The sequence below is a fragment of the Dermacentor andersoni genome, chromosome 1, assembly GCF_023375885.2.
Source record: "Dermacentor andersoni chromosome 1, qqDerAnde1_hic_scaffold, whole genome shotgun sequence".
NCBI lineage: Eukaryota > Metazoa > Arthropoda > Arachnida > Ixodida > Ixodidae > Dermacentor > Dermacentor andersoni.
This window is the reverse complement of record NC_092814.1, coordinates 230,772,887-230,795,555: the sequence shown is the minus strand read 5'-3', so window position 1 is coordinate 230,795,555 and position 22,669 is coordinate 230,772,887. Positions and strand designations below refer to the sequence as shown.

General features: G+C 45.8%; 1 protein-coding gene across 1 annotated transcript in view; it reads left to right on the top strand.

Annotated features, from left to right (window-relative positions):
• The window catches only part of LOC126548518 (wings apart-like protein homolog), a 115,306-nt gene extending 100,896 nt beyond the window's left edge, over nt 1-14,410 (top strand). Inside the window, exon 18 of the mRNA XM_050196740.3 lies at nt 7,083-14,410. Within this exon, the coding sequence (XP_050052697.2) occupies nt 7,083-7,148 (66 nt within the window). The 3' untranslated portion in view covers nt 7,149-14,410. The remainder of the gene's footprint in view (nt 1-7,082) is intronic.
• The last annotated feature ends 8,259 nt before the right edge of the window (nt 14,411-22,669 follow it).

The following is a 22,669-nucleotide window of genomic DNA, read 5'->3' as shown; positions in this document are numbered from 1 at the left end:
GAAGCGGGCGTATGGGGACGGGAATGTGCCAAGAGGAGTCGCACTGTGGCGATGCACTTTAGACTGTTAGCAGTTGAGGCACGCGCTGGACCAGCGAAAAACGTCTACGTTGGTGCTGCGCCACACATTATGAGAAATGACAGGTCGCTGTGTTGCGCGAATGCCAGGATGAGCAAAAGAATGGAGGGCGTCAAAGGCGGCCCAGCGGTATTGGCGAGGCACATAAGGACGAGGACGTCGGGTCGACGTATCACAAAGGAGGGGGATGTCATAGTGAGGAAGCAAGATATCAAACACCAGAGAGGTACCGCTCGTGCGAAACAGCTGGAGCTCTGTGTCGACACTCTGGGCAGTAGCCATGGCCGTGAAGTTGGTGACCGGTCGGCCGTGGTCCATCGTATGGATGGCAGCGCGAGAAAGTGCGTCGGCAACGGCATTCGATTTTCCGCTGACTTCACGAATGTCGCTGGTGTATTCAGAAATGTAGGTGAGCTGTCGAGGCGCGTAGGAGGTGCTGCTGGACACTAGGGTGGAAGTCAGTGGTTTATGGTCGGTAAGGACATGGAAGGAGCGTCCCTTGAGAAAATGTCGAAGTGCTTCACAGCCAAATAGATGGCGAGCAGCTCTCGGCCGAATGTGCTGTAGCGGCGCTCAGGGGACACAAGCTTCGTCGAAAAGGAAGCGATGGGCTGCCAAGCACCAGCAAAGAACTGCTGCAAGACTGCGCCGACAGCGGTGTTCAATGCGTAAATTATGACAGGTGTTGGGGTGTCGCATTTGGGGTGGACGAGTAGCGTTGCACTGGCAATGGCTTCTTTGGTGCCTCTAAACGCGCAGCCAGCAGTGTTGTTCCAGGCCACGGGAGTATTCGGTGTCTTGGGTGACGAGAGAAGGTCATGGAGATGCTGCAGTATATTGGGGCAGCGAGGAATGAAGCGGGTGTAATAATTGGTGGGGCCAATAAATTCACGCAGTTGCCTGGTGGTGGATGGCTGAGGAAACTCATGGATGGCTGTGATGTGGGTCAAGAGTGGACAAATGCTATGTGTGTTGACGCGATGACCGAGGAAATCCAACTCCGTAACACGGAACTCGCTCTTCGGACTTACAAGACCAAACTTGCTTAGTTTGGTCTTGTCTTCTACCAGCATCACCACCAAAGCTTATGAGCTTTAGTGGTGGTGCTGGTCAAGATAGGCAAAGCAGCACGTCAAGCCACGTAATACCTGTTAAACAAAATACTGAAAGGTCTGGGCCGCATTACGAAGACCGAAAGGCATGTGTAGATATTCAAACAGGCCGAAGGGTGTTATATTGGCGGTCTTCGGAATATCTGAGGGCTCCACAGGAATCTGGTGGTAGGCTTTCACCAGGTCGACCTTGCTAAAAATGGTGCCACTGTGCAGTGCCGACGTAAAATCCTGAATGTAAGGTATTAGGTACCGGTCCAGGACAGTGGCCTTGTTCAAAACACGGTAATCGCCGCAGGGGCAATAGTATTCTTAGGCACCATATGGAGTGGCGAGGCCCAAGGACTGGAGGAGGGACGAATGAAGCCCAGGTCAAGCACGTGTTCAAGCTCCTTTTTGGCGACAGCTAGACGGTCCGGCGTGAGACAGCGAGCCCAAGCAAACAGGAGAGGGCCAGTCGTGACGATATGATGTGTGTCGCTTTGAGTGACTGAGGACTGAGAGGAGGGGGGTTGGAAGAATCCAAAAACTCAGCAAGGATGGCTGACCAAAGGTCGGGAACGGCCATGTGAGCCTGGAGAAGTTGGAACGGTGGAGTGCAACAGGAAATGCCTTGGACAGTTAAGCTCGTCTCGAAGTCCAAGATGCGGCTGGGCCGCACGTCAACAACAAGCTTGTAGTGCCAAAGAAAGTCGGCTCCAATAAGGGGCTGACGCACGGCCGCGATGACTAAAGATTCAGCGAAAGGTAAATCTGAGGCCAATGTTAAGAGTCACCAACTTTTGGCTGTAGGTCCAGATGGTCGATCCGTTGATCGTGGTGAGAGGAGGTGATTTGGGAGGGTGGCAGCGCTCAGCCAACATAGGAGGAAGGATGCAAATCTCGGTGCCAGTGTTGATGAGATAGCAGACTTTGGTGACGCAGTTGGCGATGAGGAAAAGGCGATTGGATCTGGGGCTGGGAACAGCGGTCGTCGTCATTGTTCCGCCCAACTGTTTCCTGCGTAGTAGAAGGACTGGCGGCACTGGTTTGCGCTAGAGCCATAGTGACAGGGGTACAGTCAAGCCCGCTTATAACGAACCTGAGCATTACGCGGCATCTGTTCACTATACCCTGAAGTCCGTAGTCAGTGGACGACAGCTTAAAAAGAAAGAAAAATTGGCTAGTCAAAACACAAAATTTATTTATTTGCAGAGAAGTTTGTGATGCTCATCTGTTTCTGCAGTGCAGATCCAGGGAGGGCGGTCTTCACTTTATTTAAAGCATAAGCATGCTTGTCGCCGAGGCCCTTGGCATAGGCAAGTTGCCTGAGGATCCCTATGTATCCCATTGCTACAGGCATGCTTATGAGTGCTGGCCCCAAAGTTTCATCGTCATCCGATTCCTCCGCATCGCTCTCTGCACTTCGTAAGCGATATGTGCTATGGGCTATATATAGGAGCAAGCGTCTGTGCTATATGAGCGTCGTCATCAGCAGAAATAGTCATCCCAATCAGTGTCGTAGTCCCCCATGTCGGAGTCGACGACGTGCTGCCACAAATCACCGCCAGACCGATCATCTTCGGAAGCATCAGGCTCGGCATCAGGCACAGCGTCGATGAAGCTGGCCTTGCAGAAACAAGTTCTGCACGCAAGCGGCTGTCACCTCTGCCCAGGCCGTCTTCGCTATCTCCGGCTGAATACAGTGAAACTCGAAGCGGCAAGTTGGCTGCCGGGCGGTTAACAGCGATGAGCAAGCGCTCCACAATGCGACGCCTATACGATGCCTTAAATGTGCATATTGTTACGGAGATGTTAGGTGTATATAAAGACTGTATTTACAGTATATATACAGGATGAGTCAGCATAGACAAGATGACTGACCAACAACAACACGTAGCAGCCAGCGTCTCGCAATCTTCTTCCTCTGTCTTCTTTCATCTTTCCATAACAGGACCCCCGGGTGGTAAAGCGCCGTCTCGGCGCATGGTAGGCGGAGGATTGCGAGTGAAGTATGGCTTCAGCCGCGAAATGTGCACGACGTCAACAGGCGTCGGACCTGAGGATGCATCAAACTGTAGCGGTGCAATCTCATAATTTACGTCATTAACTTGACGTAGGACTTCATAAGGCCCTGTGTAGCGAGAGAGAAGCTTCTGTGAGAGGCCAACCCGACGACAGGGTGACCAAAGGAGCACCTGGCGCGAACTTAACATCGCAATGGCACCGGTCATAACACTGTTTTTGTATGTGCTGCGAGGCTAATAAACGAGATTGGGTGACTTCACGAGCCATGTGAGCACGATCGATGGCTTCACGAGCGTACTCAGTTGCAGCATGTAGCACAGAAGGGAGGATAGTGTCAAACGGCAATGTGGGGTCTCGACCATACAAAAGATAGAAGGGTGAATATTCTGCGGTGTCATGTCGGGAGGAGTTATACGCGAACGTCACGTAGGCCAGTGTGGCGTCCAAGTAACGGTGATCGTTGGAGACGTGCATCGACAGCATCTCTGTGATTGTTCGGTTGAGACGTTCTGTAAGACCGTTCATTTGTGAGTGGTAGGCGGTGGACAGCTTGTGCTCGCTCAGTGGCACAAGAGTGGAGGAGGTTGTTGCCAACTCAAGACAAGTATGAGCGGCCGCGTTCTGTAAGTAACTGTCAAGGCGCACCATGGTGGAAAATAACGTCATGAAGGTGGTAATCGGCGACGTCGGTTGCGCAACTAATCGGCAATGCCTTTGTTATCGCGTAGCGTAGCGTGTCACATAATCAGTAGCGACGGCAATCCACTTATTCCCTCCAGTCGTCGTAGGAAAAGGGCCAAGCAGGTCAAGGCCTACGCGAGAGAACGGTTCAAAGGGAACTTCAATTTGATGGAGTCATCCGACAGGTGGCAGGGGAGGTTTCTTCCGGTGGTGACACAATTAGCAAGTTGCGACGTAGCAATGCACGGAGCAGTAGAGACCCAGCCAGAAGAACCGGCGTCGCACGCAGTTGTATGTACTCAAAACTCTAAGGTGTCCCGCCGTCAGTGCATCGTGAAGTTGTTCGAGAGCGATGGATCGCAGATGATGACGAAGGACAAGGAGCAACTCAGGGCCGTCAAGGGTCATGTTGCGGCAGTAGAGGATGCCGTCGTGCAGCACGAACATGTGGCACGTGCCGTCAGTGCTGCCAGATTGCACTCCGGCGATGATGGACTGTAAGGATTCGCCGCTTTGTTGTTCAGCGCACATGTCAGTAAAAGACATAACGCAGATCACCAGATCATGCGCAGCAGGATCAGGGGGATCCACGGGGTGAAGAGAGGGGCAGTCAGCGTCCTTGTGGAGGCGTCCAGTCTTGTAACTGACAATGAATGAAAATTCCTGGAGCCGCAAAGCCCAGCAACCAAGCCGTCCTGTCGGGTCCCGGAGAGAAGACAGCCAGCAGAGTGCGTGGTGGTCTGTGACGACCGAAAATGTGCGGCCATACAAATATGGCTGGAACTTAGCGACAGCCCAAACTAAAGCCAAGCACTCCCGCTCAGTGATGGAGTAATTTCTCTCAGCAGGCGATAACAGGTGGCTGGCGTAAGCTATCACGCACTCGGTACCATTCTGTTGTTGGACAAGAACAGCGCTGATGCCACGGCCGCTTGCGTCAGTGTGGACTTCAGTTGGTGCAGATGGATCAAAGTGGGCAAGTATGGGAGGGGTGGTCAGAAACCCGATGAGGGTGGTGAACGCATGAGCCTGCTCCGGGCCCCATGAGCCCTCGGGCCCTCCTCCACACCGCCACCAATATGTTACGGGGATGTTAGGAGTATATAAAGACTGTATTTACAATATATATGCAGGATGAGTCAGCGTAGACAAGATGACTGACCACCAACAACACGTAGCAGCCAGCGTCTCGCGATCTTCTTCTTCCTCTGTCTTCTTTCATCCTTACGTAACAATATTATGCCCAAATCAATCAACTGCACTTTCGAAATGGTATTGGGCGGCGGCAGTAAAAGTGGAGACCTCGGGATCACGGAGTAGTGGCATTGACGGCAGTACTTGATCAGGATAATCCGGGGCCTTGACTGACTGGGTAGAAGGTGGACTGTGAAGACAGCGGGGCTCGAGCTCCTTGCGGCAGTAGGCCCACTGAAGCGGCTGAGGCACCTGGAGATGAGAGCGATGACACAAGTTTCGGATTCGCCAATTTGTGGGTCAAGAAAAACCAGACTAGACGTTGGGAGCCTGATGTCCACAAATTATATCGTTTGCCATGACCGTTCAATCAGGTGGAAGCCTTACTCCGCCGATTCTACTGCTCGCATGCCATCAGTGTGCTCGGCGTGTCCTCGTCGTCTTTTGTTACTGGACTATTGTGGCATGTTATAGTGCGCTACATGCTTAACGCATACTTTCCGCCAGTGCCGGCACAAAGGCACCTTAGAGGTTCAAGAGAGAAAAAAACCACAACTGGCCCTCTGCAGCATACTTTATGCCAACGTAATAGGAGAGAGAGTGCGCGGGATGCACGGCCTGGTGTGGCACACGGGAAAGTCAAGAAGGGCCAGCCGGTACTTGATCGGCATAGTGGTCATAGTGGGGCATAGTGTCGAATTCATGTGTCTGTGGCTCACATTTCTGCCTGCCTTGGGTTTTGATGTTTGTGATATACGCCGGCTGCGGGACATAGAGTTTATCTGCTCACAAAACGGAAATGCTGATCAGACACCGATAAACCTTGACATGCTGATTGGCAGGACGGTCGAGGAAAGAGGTCGAGGAAAGCGTGCTTGTCAAAATATGTGCATACTTCAACATACTAATGCTTGTGATGACGGCAGACGGCCAGAAGCAGTTGGGAGGATGAGCTGGGACGCGATCGGAGATCGCTGTTCAGAGTACGCGTTCAGTTTCGCTGCACACAATTGGCCTAGGCCGCGCCGACTTCGCACGGCTGACGCATTGGTTCTTTATTCCGTGGTGGAACCACGATGTGGATGAAGCAGTCAGCGACCTGAACGGCAGGTCTGGTGGTTCCGGAGCGGAGTGAAGTTACGGTTTGCAAATGGTATGCATGTAGTTTTACTGCAAAGATGAGTTATCCTATGAGTGTTCCAAATCATTGCCGTCTTACTTTTCAGTTTTTGCTGTTTCGAAAATGTCTCCATAGAATTTACCCCGCAGATGAACCGCACCCCCAACTTTGCTTCGGTATATTGGGACAAGAAGTGCTCTCATTACATGAGTATATACGGTAATTTGAACTGATTGGTTGGCTCCAGAAGGGTCAAATGTATTTGAATAGGGAAAAACTGTCGCAAATTGGAACTGCTGAAAACTCTTGACGGTTATTTCGAACAATATTTTGCTCTCTCACTGGCTGTTTTTCGAAATAACTTTATCGTCCAAGGACAAACCCTCGCCTTCCCTGTATACAGTATATTTCTGTTAATTTGACTCGGGTTAATTCGATTTTTCAGTTAATTTGATCCCGACTGGAGGTCCCGACCAGCGCCCATGCATTTCTATCGACCCAGACTTTCGTTATTTCAATCCTAAATTTGGCCTTTGCCGGATAGTTTGCCCTTGACCAGTAAGCACCCCCCCCCTGTGGTGACCCCACTAGGGACCCCTTTAGTGGCAGTGTCTGTGTTGGCGGAAGTGCCAATTTCACAGACTTTGTTATATTGAAATATAACTGTACTTTGATAAAGCAAGTAGATTTTCATGTTCCTTAATATCCATATGCAAGGGGAGGCTACCATGTTTCGAATGAGCTTTCATCCAGTTTGGAAGTGTATCTATGTAGCAGATATGGCTTAATGTCCACTGCTCTATAGCATAAGTTCTCATCTGCAATAAAAATATACCTAATATGATTTTGTAATGATATTTGAAGTGTTGATGTGGCTTATTATTTTGCAGGGTGTGCTCGGAAATAGAGCCACAAAGAGCATGCAATGTGTCATCAAAGTCCTTGAAGACAGCTGATCATCCAAGGCGAGGCACTTTGATCCCCTTTCAAGCTTGCCTACCTTGCCTTTGGAACCTACTCTATCAAGGCAGCCAAGTTCGATTCCATGACAGCTTTCGCTCACTGGCACATGTGCATGCTAATTGTGAAAGCCATTTTCTTGACCCCCCCCCCCCCCCTTTTTTTTTTTATTAATTCTGTACATATGTGACATGTTTCTCCATCATCTTTTTCCCTTAACTTTTTCTTTCTTCATTGGAAAGGTTTTACATTGACATGCTTTGTGACATGAGGTTGAGGGAAGACTGGCTTTATTGACAACACATTTTAGGAAATTTTGAGCAGGCCATGTTATCTTTTATTTTTTTTTAGTAGTGCAGAATGTCTGTCCAGCAAGCAACCTGTTCCACGTTGGAGAACACTTAATATTGCCAAGACTTCATGTAACCACAAGTGCATACATCAAAGAGCAATGTACTGTGTTTTATCATTCTTTTAATGACTATTGTATTTTATTACTGTTGTCACCAGATGATATAGCTTATTTAAGGATTTTTGAAACATTGTTTCAGCATTTTATTACTTTTAAACATCTCTTTTACTTCTCCTGAAGACCTTTTTTTTTTTTTTAGAGGTCTCTGTCATCTTTACAGTGCACTTCATTTATAAAGATATTAACAAAATCCTGACGATACCTGGTCATTGTAGCTGGTTATATTTTCACCGGCCTTAAATCTGCTACCCAGTAATGTTTAAGTTGTACATAAAGGCAGAGTGCTGCATCATAAAGTTGTGTGTTCCAGCCTTGCCTCATCTGCGCAGATATGTGTCTGCACAAATGAGGCCACACAGTTTGGTTTGCCAAAACATGAGGCCCTAATTGGGTGTACAGTGCGGTCCATGGTTTAAGTGAACATTGCCATGTGTAGCTCCCATTTTGCATTCACTCCAGCTGCAAGTGCTGGCTGAAGTGATGTCAATGCATTGAAGAGGCATGTAGGAAAGTACCAGTGCCACCCTCAAGTTCCCTCACCTGCTGGAAAGCTGAACGGTTCCACGCATGCCAGAGGGTAAATTTTGCATGTGCTGTACACATGTGCTCCCTTTAACAGTGGACTGCACTGTATGTTGTAGCAGTTGACCATGCATCTGCAATAGGCTAGAACACCCTATATTAAAGCCCACTTACAGTTGCATTGTACATTGTTGCATTATAATCAGGATGTCGAAAAGAAAAAAAAAAATACCGGGTTCAGGTTTGGCTTCAAGCTGCTTCAGTTTCATTCCGATTTGGGAAAATTCAAAACAATACTGGGTTTAGCGCTTGGTGCAAACTAGTGCAATGCACTTTATTTCTGGCCTCTGATGGTGCCTCTGACACTGCACTCAGGCTACCATTGAGTTGTATGTATGTTTACCTGGAAGAATCGGAGGTGGGGGGGGGGGGATCTTACTGGCATGTGGGGGACAGGGTTTGATGTTCTGCATTATTTCAAGCACAAAATTTAAATTTTCTTAGCTGCAGAACATGAACATAAAAAAGTTTACTAGATTAAGTTAATGTCCGATTTTGTTCTTTACATTTAAAAAATTTTTTGAGAGCCGAAGCCAGGATTTGAATAACCTGTTTTCATGAATAAGCATGTCTTATTTAGCTTATGCAACGGTTTAAAGTGCAGGAAATGGTTCGTTTTATTTTTGGCAGGTAATTTTTCTCATAAAATGCAGTAAAAGTGCTAGTCGTGCCAGCAGTGATAAGTAACTAATGAGTTGCTGAATTGAGTAAAGCTTTGACATTAATTTAGCTAAGTGGAAGACCTGTGCAGTGAACTAGGAGAAATGCAATGTGAGAAATATTACAGTAAGGTTAGAAAAACTAAGCAAGGTGAAAAATATTGCCAATTCTGACCAAATTTATTTGCGAAGTCAGATGTAAATGTAAAAATATTGCATCAATTTCTTTTGTTCTACTTCGTTGCACAAATCTCTATACCAGGAATGAGTATGCAAAATTTAATATCACAATGTTCATTAAAAAAAGTTATCAAAGTTTGCATAACATGAGGGGGAGCAGAATCTTGTTTTGAGGAAAAACTTAAACAAATCTTCAAACCACATGAAAGATGTCAAAACTACGGAGGCCTAAAATGCACCATCGTCATAGCGGGAGCCCCATGCAATGCACTATTCTCCTTTTGTTTATGTGGCTGCTTGGCGACAACATTAAACAAAAAGCATTTTGAATAATATTTATATAAAAGAAATATCACTGATTTTTGGCTTTGCAATACGAGGCTATGGGATGGAAAACTCGCTGTAACTCCCGAACCAATGATGACAGGAAGGTGATCTTAATGCAACATGTTGCTGAATTTTTGGGCATACATAAAACGTAAAAAAAAAAAATCAATTTTCTGAAAAAAAATTGACTTGAATATGGCTTAATAAAGAATTGCAAGTTGGCGACTGCACACTGCAGGCAGTAATCAAGTAACAACTACATAGACCAAATACGGAATGAATTAAACTGATCACTAATACCACCCATTAAATATACAAATGGATGTCAGCCAGTATTTAATAAGTCATGCGAACAATTTTTTAAGAGTGGTGCTCCACCTTTCATATGCATTGCAACGTCTAGCTGGCACGGCTGAGTTTGGGACTGTGAGCACCTCATCTAGGTGCCTTAGTTTTTGCACGTACACACCTTCTGTTTCGAATAGTACGCTGTTGGGCTAGTTGGTTTGACCTTATACCTTGCGAAGGGGAGCGCAAAAGTGTTGCGGAAAAAGGACACCGAGACGGAAAAACAGCATCTGTCCCGACTCACGCATACAAACCGCATTACAAGTCATAGCAGGCTGCTAATGAAGTGGGCAGAGTACTGAAGGGTAGCTGTTTTGTTTAGCCTAATGCATTTCTTTTATTCGTGCCACCTAATATGGTTGAACAACCAGCAACCACTATTATTATTTATTTGGGTTCAGGATAATTTAAAAAACATCGGTTTCGGTTCAGGTTAGTTCTGGTCAAAATTTCATTTCAAGTACAGTTTTTAATATCTTCGGTTCGACACCCTGGTTATAATGTGTTTTTGTCAATAACATCCTTGATCAGACTGCCCTGGAGTTGTGCCAAAGCCAGTATGGTGTGCAATGCTCCACTGTGAAACATCACCAAGGCGGGTTGTGGCGAAGAACAAACTGCATAATTAGAGCACCACATTCTCTTTTGCACCCAAGGCGTGTGATGCAGGCGATATAAATTAAGCCACGAAGGTAGTAACGAAGGCTCTGACAGCACTGCTAGACCAAGGTTTATCCTATAATTGCAGGGCCACAATGTGCAAGTGGTCCTTGGACTTGCTCCTTGTGTAGTAAGAAGCTGTAAACAGCAGCATTGCTAATACCCCGTATGTTGGTGGAGTTTACAGCTACAATTAAACCTCGGTATGACAAAATTCTTGATATAACGAAGTATTTAACTTTTCATAGCCTCTTGTCCATAGAACATGTATTTATAACCTCAATATAACGAAATGTGTTTGTGTGCGGTTTCCATATAACGAAATTTCACTGCCACCGCCAAGGAATAGGAATGCGTAGACAATAAGTGGAGACTGCCGGGGACACAGATGGTCAAATGATTGAATTATTAGCTTCTGCTTGCAAACGCGCATCTCAAATCACAGGACAAGAGCTCCGAAGTGGAGCCGCATCAGGTACCGTGTGAAGTCCAAGTGCGATAAAATCATATCACACCTCCCACACTGTGTGCTTTAGATGCAAGTGAGTGTGCGAGGGTGAGACAGGAAAGTTGGTGGCTTCACCAGTGACGCCTTCCCGTGCAAGAGGGAGGGAAGCGAGCTCACGGTAACGCGATCAAGCACGCACGAGGGGGCGGGGCGGGGTGGGGTTGGGGTAAGTTGGGGTGGAGGTAAGTTGGCGTGTGTCTCCACGGTGACTGTGCATGGCTGTAAGCGCGGCTGAGTGCATATGCAGCGGCGCACCCTGCATTAGAGATCATCTGCCGCATGTGCAAAAAGCAGACATGCCGAGACGGCTTCGCACCATGTAAGCTGTGTTCCCGAGTGTTTGGTATTGGAGGTGGCGCATTTCTCGTGTTTCGGTGACCTGTTGGAGCTAGAGACAGACGGCACATTCACTCCTAGTTGCCAGCGCTTTTCCTGATAGCGGCGTCCCAGTGCGGGCGGCACTGTCAGCTGGGGGGGTGGAGTGCACGCGAAAGCGTGGCTGGCTTCGCTTAATTCGTACCGCCGATGTGAAGATATCGTCGACGTAGGTGCGTAAGCACGAAACTATCTTTCATCGCCGACTCCCAAATTTATCAAAATGAGTATTCGTATTCAAATTTGTTTTTTCCGATTGCCCAATAATTCGGAAAATTCTGCGACCCCTTTCTGCATGACAAAAAAAAATATTATCGGGGCTGTACTTATTTGCATAAAAAGCTCGAATTTCAATACAACAAAATTTTGATATGACAAAGCAAATTGCAGATTTTACCGACTTCGTTATATCGAGGTTTAACTGTACAACCTCTACACAAGTGCGCTAACCTTTGGTTACATTTTGCATAGCTGCCAACTCTGCCAAATTTTCCGTAAAGTTTACAAATGTAGGCTCCTGCGATTTTACAACTGTTGCATCAAGTTTTACAAAAGTTTCCATTCGTTAAAATGCTAAGCTTGCCATCCTCTGACCATGCCCTTGGAAGGCTTTGCTGTTCAACGTTTCCTGCTGCTTGTGTACTGCCTTTAAAGATACCGTATTTACTCACATAACGATCGCACTTTCAGGGGTACGATCATTACGTGGGTTAAATTTCCTGCGAAAAGAAAAAGAAAATTTTTTTCATCCCGCATTTGCTGCAGGATGACAACGGGTCAACAATTTGGCGGCTGCCGCTGTATGTAGTGCGGGGCGCCAAAACAAAAATGTTGGCCGGCGGAGCAAGCCGAACACGCCGAACGCGATTTTCTTTTTCTCCTCGTGAGTACATTATGTGCATTGAAACGGTTTCTTCTGTATCAGTAATGAATAATATCGTTAATATCGGCAAGTTTGTGGCAATAACGTAGCTATGTCCACTTTGAGGGGACAGAAACAGATAGGCGCGCTTAGCTGCCAGTGTCACAGAAACACATGGCGGGCATGCTGCGGAAACTGCGGCCTTTGTCTTCACTGCTATCCTAATAGGGCACGTTTCCTATAAGGGTGGGCGAATATCTTAGCTGTGTTACAAGCGTCGGCGTATGAATAGGGTACACTTCTAACGTATCAGTGTAAACGTGGCTACTATTGTTGTCGCTCACGATTTGTTGCGTGCCCACGAGTGCAGACGAGAAGAATCGAAAGGCGCCTGTTTTGTTGTTGTTGTTGACCACAACCATTATAAAACCTACACATAATAAAGGCAAGTTTGCTTGTACCTTTTTTTTTTTTTTTTTTTTTTGTCGTGAAAGTGCGGAAAGTGGTAAAAGGAATGAAATGGGGCATTTGCTTAAGAATGTTAGGTGCGTACAGACCGCTTGGTTTGTCTTGAAGAGTCAGTCGTTCGCTTAGCATTCGACAGATGGTAAGTGCGATCATTATTAGCTAGACTTGGCACACGGCATATCACTGCGGCAAGTTCGGGGCGCGATCATTACACGGAAAATTTTAAAAATTTAATTTTGATGACAAAATTCAGGGGTGCGATCATTACGCGAGTGCAATCATTATGCGAGTAAATACGGTAAATCATCGTTAATAAAGTGCAGTTGTGTCTCACAACAAAAGTTTTGTGCTTGGGGAAAACATATTGAAAATATCAGCTATCCACCCCCTGCCCCTTCTCCCGTGCTGTGGTGTAGAGGGACAACTAAAGACTGCTTTGGAAGGGTGCACCCCACTCGGGGAGGATGTCTGGTGCTGTTGATCAAGGATGCTATTGTAAGCCCCCAGTTTCCCTGGATTATCATCATGGTTGCATTATGTTTACACAAACCCATTAATTTTTGGGTAAAGTCACTATAGAACTTGATTCTGCTAGAGTGGCTGGTTGATATGTGATGTGTATGTATCTATATAACTGGACTGCACTGTATTTAATTTCTTGTTAGGTTATCTTGCGACGCCTTCCCTTATAACATAGTTACATTCACAGTATGAAATATTGCTTCTTGATGGGGATCCTTTTCTTTAGTTATTTATTTATGACCCATTTCTTTCTGGATTTGAGCAAGTCAACCAGGATTGAAGGGTTTTGCACAAACTTTATTTTTCAAGGGGGGGCTGCTTGAGCACAGGTGTTTGCTGGTATTATGCTAGCACATTGGTCTTTTAAATATGAAGGGGGGTTGTCCTATGATAAGGCCTCCTAATATTATATCGTTCTTGCCCGCAGCATTCGATTTCTAAAATTTTTTTTTTTAATGTGCAAATAGAGATGGAGGCAGCTATGCTTGCCTCGGTTTAAAGCTGCACATAAGCAGATTTCAGTCTTGTATATGTGTTGAATTGGCTTAGGAAAATGAGGAATTATTTGGGCACCGGTGTTATATATGCAGCCGGCCTTTCCCGTTTTACAGTTCTTATCTTGAATCTTTTTCATCCACTTGTTGTTGGGGAGCCCTTGCCAATTTCGCAGACGGTAAACCAAGGGCTAGAAAGAATGCTTAAATGTATAGGTACTGGTGTAGGACACATCTGTGGTATTGTGGAAGCACTCGGGCCTTTCCTTGCCGTTTTAGAGGGATGTGTGGAATTGAGCGGCATATGGTATACATGATTTTTGTGCTTTGTGTGTATGTGTGTCTGTCGGAGCAGTGTACCCTAGACTGATCAGCAACATGGCTGACAGAGTAAAGCCAGATTCCAGGTTCAGCACTTTTCTTTTATATAGCTGGATCATCAACCTGCCTATGAATTGGGCACAGTATGTACATACTACCATTGTTTCACCACCACCACCACCCACCAACACATTTAAAAAAAAGTTTCGTTTACATGTCTTTGTTTACAAGGCTATTTATTGACTCTCGAGATATTCTGGTTCGTTGTGCTTTGTGGCTGTTTCATTTTCTTTGTGGGCACCATGTTAATTATGAAGTTGTACAAAGTTCATACGTTCAGTGAACGTATGCTGCACGTGCTTCCCCCATTTCATCTTCTTGTGTTTAATAAGGATGTGGTATTTGTATCAGAATATTTATTTACAGGACAAAAACAACCAATGTTCTGAAAAATGGAGTCAATAAATTTTATGAAAATAAGGCTTTTTCTTTATTTTAATTCGAGAGGCATCCATGTTGTGGACGTAAGTAGGCTGCTGCTAATATGCATGAGCATTTTATTCTAGCGTTCACATGCTAGGTTCAGTTGCTATGTTGACAATGTGTTCAATTAAATGCCAATGTAGGTCAAATTCCCTAGGAGTACTAGGGATCGAAAGCCAATTGATATGCAACTTGTTTTCTTTCATTCAACCTTAAGATTTTTCTCTTGCTGCTGCTTTGTTTTCACTCTGACTTCACAAGATAGCATTTTCTGGCTCGTATCATTCAAGAAAACTCTGATTCTTTGACTGCCTGGTCTCTTTGGAAAAACTTTAATACCACTGTTGTATGCACGCCTCATTTTCAGAAAAGCGAGCTGCTGCAGATATCAGCCAATTTTGCTGCCTGTTGGCAACAAAAGAGTTAAGACTAGGCAAGCAATGATGCCAAATGTAACATTGAATGATATGCAAAAAATGTTACCTTGTTGCTGAAGTTGAGTGAAAATAGAGCAGTGGTGAGTATCTCCCCACTTTTGCCCATTGCCCTGTAAAGTCGGAGCGTGATTGGCTTCAGTCTGCTATGACGCAACCTTGCTGTTTTCCCATTTATCATCTGACGTTAAGTGCAAAATCTGATTTTAAACTTGTTTGAGTAAAAATGAGTTGCTACGTACTGCTGCTGTATGGATTTGTCTAATAGCCCACCCTTTTCTATAGTTTTGTTTATACTAAAGCCAGGGCGCAGTATTACAAAAGTTTGTAGGTCAAGCAACTTCCAACAAGTCTACTTCTTTTACCATATATTCAGCACTGGTTTCACATATACACAGCACATCATCAATTACTGGCAGACTCGCAAATGAGAGGGCTTGCCAAGCAGACAGTACTAGTAATCCAGTAATTGAAACCTAGCATTGAATGCCATGTCTCGTGAAACCGATACGAGAGAACACATTACCCTGAATACTGAATGCTTCCGTTAATTCGAGTCATGGAAGCCCAATGACTCACGGCGGCTGCATATGGCGTGGCAGCGTACGGGCCCTATCTTGAAAGCGATCTACGATGAGTACAGAGTTGGCTCACCGAGCGCTGATAGCTTTGTGTGTGCTATGTTCTCGCAGCTTCGAGTTGAAGCGAGAAACAGCACGAAGGTCAATTCTCGCTGCTGCTGCCATGCTTCCTCACGCGAACATTTTGACAGCGAGTGTCCACGGTCGTCCGAGATTTGTTCATGTTTGCCTGTGCGAGCATGACACCATGCCTGTTAATTTAGTTAGTAGGCGAGTGTGTACAAGTTCATGCAAGTTACTAATTTGCTATCGCAATCCAAGCTTCACCTTTCGCGCAAACCAACTTTTTTAGGCCGTCAATTTTTTCGCAAGAATTTTGAGAATAGGAAAAGAACCGCCTCGAGTACCGAGTTTTAAAATAACCCGGTAATAAAAATGTCACATTTCTGTACGTAAACTACACATGTAAAGACATCTGAAGTGGACAGAACTGATTTGCGGAGTACTTGTAAGCATTGCATCAATTTCTCGTAAGCTGTAAATTCGTATATAAAATTTCTCCACTCGAGATGCTCTAACAGGTGAATTTTACAGAACAGCGATGTCCGTTTCTTTGATGCAGAGTTACTGATTTGTAAACTTAATGCTTCAATATTTCTTTTAACTAGCCGATTTTCGGCAATTTTTGTAAAAAGTATGGGGTCCCAAGTCAAAATTTTGTTTCGTGCACTTGCTAGAACTTAAGTTTCTCTCTTAAATGCAATAAATTTTATCAAATCGTTCCAGTGGTTGTCTCATCAAAGTTTTTCTGCGTTTTACGCGAATTTGAACGGGAAAATCGGAGCTAAAGCTTCCTCTTAGGTCTGGTTATTTTGCCGTAACCTTCTGTCATGATGGCCGCATCTGCGCCAGTCAAGCCACCTATATTTAGAATTTGTATTGGATATTTGAATTAGCATTTGAAGGAGCACAGTGTGGTGCAGTTATTTAGAGAAAACCGTGAATGAAAGGGCCACACAATCCTTCCGCACTTCAAATCGCCCGAGACGAACGAGGCAACTCGCGAGGAAAGCTGCGGAAGTTATGTCGGAGGGGATGCTCTGTAGGATGCTGCCCTTCACTATAAAAATGTGCCTTAAGGATGTTTTCTTTATGCATTGGTACCCTTACCGTTACGGCCTTACAAAAAAATTATAGAAGCCGGCAAAGGAGCTCTAACTAAACGTGCGATGACAAAAGAAGCAGCTGAAAACTATGTAATCATTCTGACAGCCTTGGGCATACAGAAATATCCGACAAGAGAACTTCACAGGGAGAGATATGAAACTGTCCTGTCTCTGTGCTCCCAAGGCTGTCAGAATGATTAGATGGTTTTCAACTACGTCTTTTTTTCCTCGCACGTCTAGTTAGAGCCCCGTTGCGGTCTTCTATAAATTTTCGTGAGGCGAGGCACTAACGGTAAGGGTGTTACCAGTGCGACAAGAAAACACCCTTAAGGGTGTAAACATTTTTACAGTGTACGAGTCATGGGCCCACATAAGGAGGATGCCAAACTTTCCGAAATAGCGCCGGCAGAGTGATATGTGGAAAGGTGGCATGAGCGAGTTCTTCTGTAGGAAAATGTATTACAAATGAATACAACGGAAATAACTATATTGTATCAGTTAAGTTATAAATGAGGCATGATATTACGTCATCAAGAGCTGGTACAGTGTTTTGACAACGGCGGCGTCGATCTTCACCTTTATGCTGTAATTTTCTAAGTAATTTTCTTAGTCACGAAAACTTGGCTCTTGGTAAAAGCAACATTTAGGACACATTGGGCGATAATCTGTCATTCTTGTTCGACTCTTTAGTGTCGTTTTAAACATTTTCTTGCTTGAATTCCGAATTCCAATGTTCTAATAATGAAAAGTTGTTGAAACTTGTAAACTAGCAAATTGTGCATTGTGATTTGTTGTGCCAATAATGTCCGCTTTTAGGAAAGTTAATCTGAACAGGTGCAATAGCGCCATCTTTGACAGGCGATTTTCTTTTTTACAAGTGCCCGAAATAAATGCGCACAGCAATCGAATGGAACCACCTTCCTGCTGACATTGCATCAATTATTGACAACCAATGTTCTCGCGAGGCACTAACAACCATTGTTTAAGTACATGCATGTTTGAAATTGTTATTATAACACACTGTAGCTTGTTGTTCTCTTTATGACTGTATTTTTTTTCACACACTTCTTTAATGCCATTGGCCTTGAGGGTAAATAAATAAACACATAAATAATAAAAATTCTTCAGACCACATCTCGCGATGAATGTCGACGTTAATGCAATTAACTTAGAAGCAATCTAGCGACACACTATTGCCGCCGCCGAAACACTTCATGTGCAAGGCCTGTATAGTGTACTAGAATGGTGAACTGTAGAGGCGTGTATGCCGCCGGGCTCCGCTCTCACGCATCCCTCTTAAAGTTCCTTGATACGAGGGTGAATCAGAGTCTTTGCCCCTATTTTTTTAGTCATATTACGGCTGTAAATGCGAAGTCAACATCCATTCCCAGTGGTGGACGTTTCTTGGACCGGCCCGGCCTTATCTGCCTGTTGCTCCACGCCACGGCGCTGCTGTCAGTTGTTGAAGAGGGTGGTTGTGCTTCACACGTCCACGGAGTACTAGCAACGAAATGTGATTCGTTTTCTATAGAGCAAGGGACGAACGCCAATCGCAATCCACAGGGAAATGCAGCCCGTGTAAGGTGTCTCGCCTTGACAAGTGAGGTGGTGGTGTTGCGAGTTCGCAAAATGTCGTGAGGATTTGCATCACAATGAGCGTTCGGGGAGGCTGCGTGCGTTGCTGACTGACCACAGGGCAACTTAAGTTTAGTGCTGCGACGAGACAAATGTATGAACCGGTGTGGGGACTATGAGGAAAAATAGTGTGAGGTGTAGAAAATGAACCCTCCTGATGCGTATGAAAAGGGGGTTTATTAATTAAGCATAAACTGTAGCCCGACTCCATGGGTAGCTGCTATTGCGCGTGATCCGAAGCACAAGAGTGCTTCATTTCCTTCGTCATTCTTCTTCCAACAAACCGCCCCATGCTCAGAAGTTCACAAAAAGTTTGATTTTAGTGGGTACAGGTGTTGAATGGTCCGTTTAACGGCAGATCCAGCCGGTAGTCTCAAGGTTCTGACAAGAGCTTGTCAATTCTGTCGAAAGAGGTCGCTGACTTGAGGCTGGGCATTGTTCTTAACTCCGAAATGTATTCTTTGGACCAACGCTCCCAGTAAAGTCTTCGCCTTTTTTCTTATTGTTCCCACATGGATATATATGGCAACTATCTGCTGTGATCTCGCCGAGTGTTGGGTCGGGAAGTGCAGGTATTCGCCTTCCAACGAGAAACTGAGACGGGGAGAGAGGTTCCGGATCTCGACAGTAGCTATAAACGTATGTGATTGGTTTGTAATTTATCACAGCTTCTATTTCTGTTAAGAGTGTTTGTAGCTGTTTCTCGTTAGAGATCACTTTTCGATGCACTTCTTCAATATCAGCTTGACAGACCTGACAAGTCTCTCGTAAAAACCGCCCACCATGGTGCATGATCGGTGATAAATTTCCATTTTATATGATGGTTAGCAATGTAGTTACGAACTTCTTTGTTTCTCAATGATTGCCACAATATCGAAAGCTCTCTCTTGCTTTTCTTGAATGATAAGGCATTGTCTGAATATATAATAGAAGAAAGTCCGCGACACCGAGCGTCGGAATGCGTTGAGAAAGCTTGTGGCGGTTATGTCTTCGACCAGCTCGAATAGCGGTGCACGTGTACAGGCAAATATACACTTTGACGTAGTCATCTGGATGTTTAACGTAGAGGGGACCGGCGAAATCTAGTCCTTTTACTTGAAAGGGTTCCGAAGCAGTCACTCTTACAGGTGGTAATGGTGCAGTTACTTCGGAGAAAGGTCTGACGTAGTGTTGGCACACGATGCATCCTCGGATGACCTTTTTGACTAGCGGCCGTCCTCGTAATATCCAAAATCTTTCCCTTAGTTGTACAAGTGTATCCCGAGATCCTGCATGAAGAAGTCGATGATGTTGCACGATGAGGAGCTCGCAGTAGTAGTGGTCCTTTGGTAAGACGATTGGATGCTTTTCGTCATAAGATTTCTTGCTGAATTGTAGGCGTCCTGCAACTCGAAGGACTCCATTCTCCAGGAAGCAGGTCACGTCCCGAAGTGTTGAATCCTTTATATGCCAAGCTCCTTTGAAGACTCGGTCAATTTATTGCGAAAAGGCTGAGCTTTATACCTTTTTTATCCAGTATAGTTTGCCGGCGTGTATTTCTTCTGCATTCAGGGCTCCCTGGAACACACTTCTCCACTTTAGTTTCGAGGCAAATCGTAGTATCCAAGTTGTAACACGGTTTAGTAGCGCAAGAGAATTGTATTTGTGAATGTCCGTAATTGGTGGTTTGCTTGGCATTGCAATTTGCAAGGATGGCGCCCGATGGGGACGTTCCTCCATGACACTCTGTGGAACATTGGTAGAGTTCGGTATACGGTGGGGTGGCTATTCATTCTCTTCACATTTAAAGGCTCAACCAGACGTACGCGTTCCAATGCGCCCGCACGCGCCGCACCACGCCTGGGCGCGTACGGCGTCAGGCGCGGAGGCTGTTTTGCGTGTAGGCGCGCGGCGGCGTGGAGATCTACAACCGCTAGGATTTCTGCGCCCGCGCCGGAAGCTGCCGCTCGCGTCAGTAGCATGACGCACCTCACATGACCACGGCAAGCCAACGTCACCTCCGGAACGACTCTTCGCGCGACGTTCAGGCAAGCCCGGGTATAGGCACTGTAGCCCGGGTAAGCCACCATAGCCCGGGTATAGCATATTCTAGGCACTATAGCCCGGGCAAGCTGCTTCAGTACCTGGTGATGCTATGCCGATGCTGCTGCAGGTTTCGCCGGGCTCACAATACTCATATTAGGTCGTAGTTGAGCTGAATGACCCACAAGGAGTCGTAAAGTATGTTTCTGAAATATAAAAACAAATTTTAAGCTAAAATTAATGTGTTTTCTTGCCAATGGGGTCCTGTCCACCAGACTGAGTTTGTTCATTCTCGGGCCGAAACTCCTCTTGTCAAAAAATCAACAGGTTCTGCTTTCCAGGGTACCACAATGTGGTGTTCGTTTTGCTCTGAACCTCAGTTACCCTATGGCGAATGAAGTATTTCCATCTGTTGGGATCCCCGGTAATCCAGTACAGTGCAATCATTGAGTCAGTCCAAAACTGCACTGATGTCATTGAGTCAGTCCAAACTGCACCTCGGCTAGCTCTTGGCGTACGTACTCGTAATTCATGCTGGGACGACTCAGGCTAGCAGTTCGAGTCTGGCAACGCTTGTCTCCTTCAATGGCGCCACCCTAGACCTACACAAGACTATCGTTGAGCATTTGTCGGTCGTATTATCTGCTGTGCAAATGTAGCAAACGGCGCCGTAGGCTGACTTACTGGCGTAAGCAAAAAAATGCAGGGTGTATATGTTGCCAAGTCCGTTTACGCCCTGTTGGTAAAACCGGGGGAATTCATATCACAGAGCTGTGGAAGTTCATTGCACCAATTCTTTCATTCGTGTAGAACATCCCGTGGCAGCTGTTCATTCTAGTCAACACCTCTCTTCCAAAGCTTTTGAAAACAGATCTTCATCCTTAATGTGAAAGTGGTCAGCATGCCGAGAAGATTGTCTGTAGCTTGAACCGTTTGGTATCGGTTCTTAGTTGTTGAACAAACACCATAGCGTTCCCCGGACTAAACGACAGTAGGTCGGTGTCAGAATGGCTATACCAATCCCAGCCTCTTTGAGTACTCCAGACAGTCCGAGAGGTAACTCTGGCAGTTGCGTCGATTGTGTGCCAAGAACGCGGGGGTCGTTCGAAGCCCACTTTTGTAGCTTCATAGAAGCATTTGAGAATATCTCGGTGACTTCTGACGTCAGCTTTGACGCGTCGTCGACGGAGTCCCCTCCGGTTAAAATGTCAATATATATGGAACGCCACAGTGTTTTTGTAGTGTCGGGGTAAACAGACGACATTTGCTCAAGAGGATGCCGAATTGTTACCGCCAAATGAAAGGGACTACAGGTCGTGCCAAATGGTACCCTGGAATAAGAACGACGGAGAAGGAGACGAAGTGCTCTCGTGCTTCGGATCACGCGCAACAGCAGCTAACCATAGAGTCAGGCTACGGTTTATGCTTAATAAACCCCTTTTTCTACGCGTCAGGACGCTTGATTTTCTACATAAGGTACGTAGAATAGTACGTATATTTGTAATTACCTGTATGTACCTGATTTTGGCTAATAAAAATGGGCGATGACTGATTCGCCCAGTAATACGCAAGTACCGCCGCTGCGCGACCTCTTCGTCCCTTGCGTGTCCTCTCCACAGGAACCGGTCTTGCACCCGTTTTTCTGCACCACGATTAGTCTCCATGCCGTTGCCCATGTAGACGTGCGGATCTTACGTTTTGCTTGTGTTTATTTTTTTCGTTGGCGCCATTTGTCCCCTTAGCTCGGCGCAGCGAACGTTGCACGCTGTGTTTCCTGCGGTGTTCTGCTAGCGCTAAGCTGTGCTGTAGCACATATAACTGCAGCAAGAACCCGGAAAAATGGTTGTGCAGTTTTTATGATACCACAAGGAAGGCGTGACGGCTTGCGCAAGCGCAGTGGCTGCACAACATTGTCCGAAATAACTTTGTTCCGACATAGTGCTGTTTGCGAGGTAAGGCGCGCCTTATTGCTCGTATCAAAGCATCCCCTAATGTTGCATTTTTTTTAATTCTTCCGGCCTACTCATCAGCGTTTTTGTTGCGACAATTTGTACGTTGCATAAAAATGAGGCTGTCCTCAGTATGCTGAATATTCCGCTAGGACTCCATCACCTCGCACGTCGCCAACTGTTATTCAGTCGGAAATGCAGCACCATATATGTTCTGCTTTGCGCTGTGAACAATTATGTGCTAAGGTACAGCTTCTCGATCGCGCTTTTCGTGATTGTGAAAATCCGTTGCCTGTTTTCAGAAAATCGAAATAGCGCCTTGTAGTAGAGCTTTCTTTACAGCTTACTTCTACGTGTGCTTCAATGACTTAGATACAATGAATGCAGGTGCTGAAAAAAATCGTGGCAAGCATACCCGTTGTATTGCTAGTCCACATATCGTTTTTCAGTTATTGTATTTGCTTTGAAT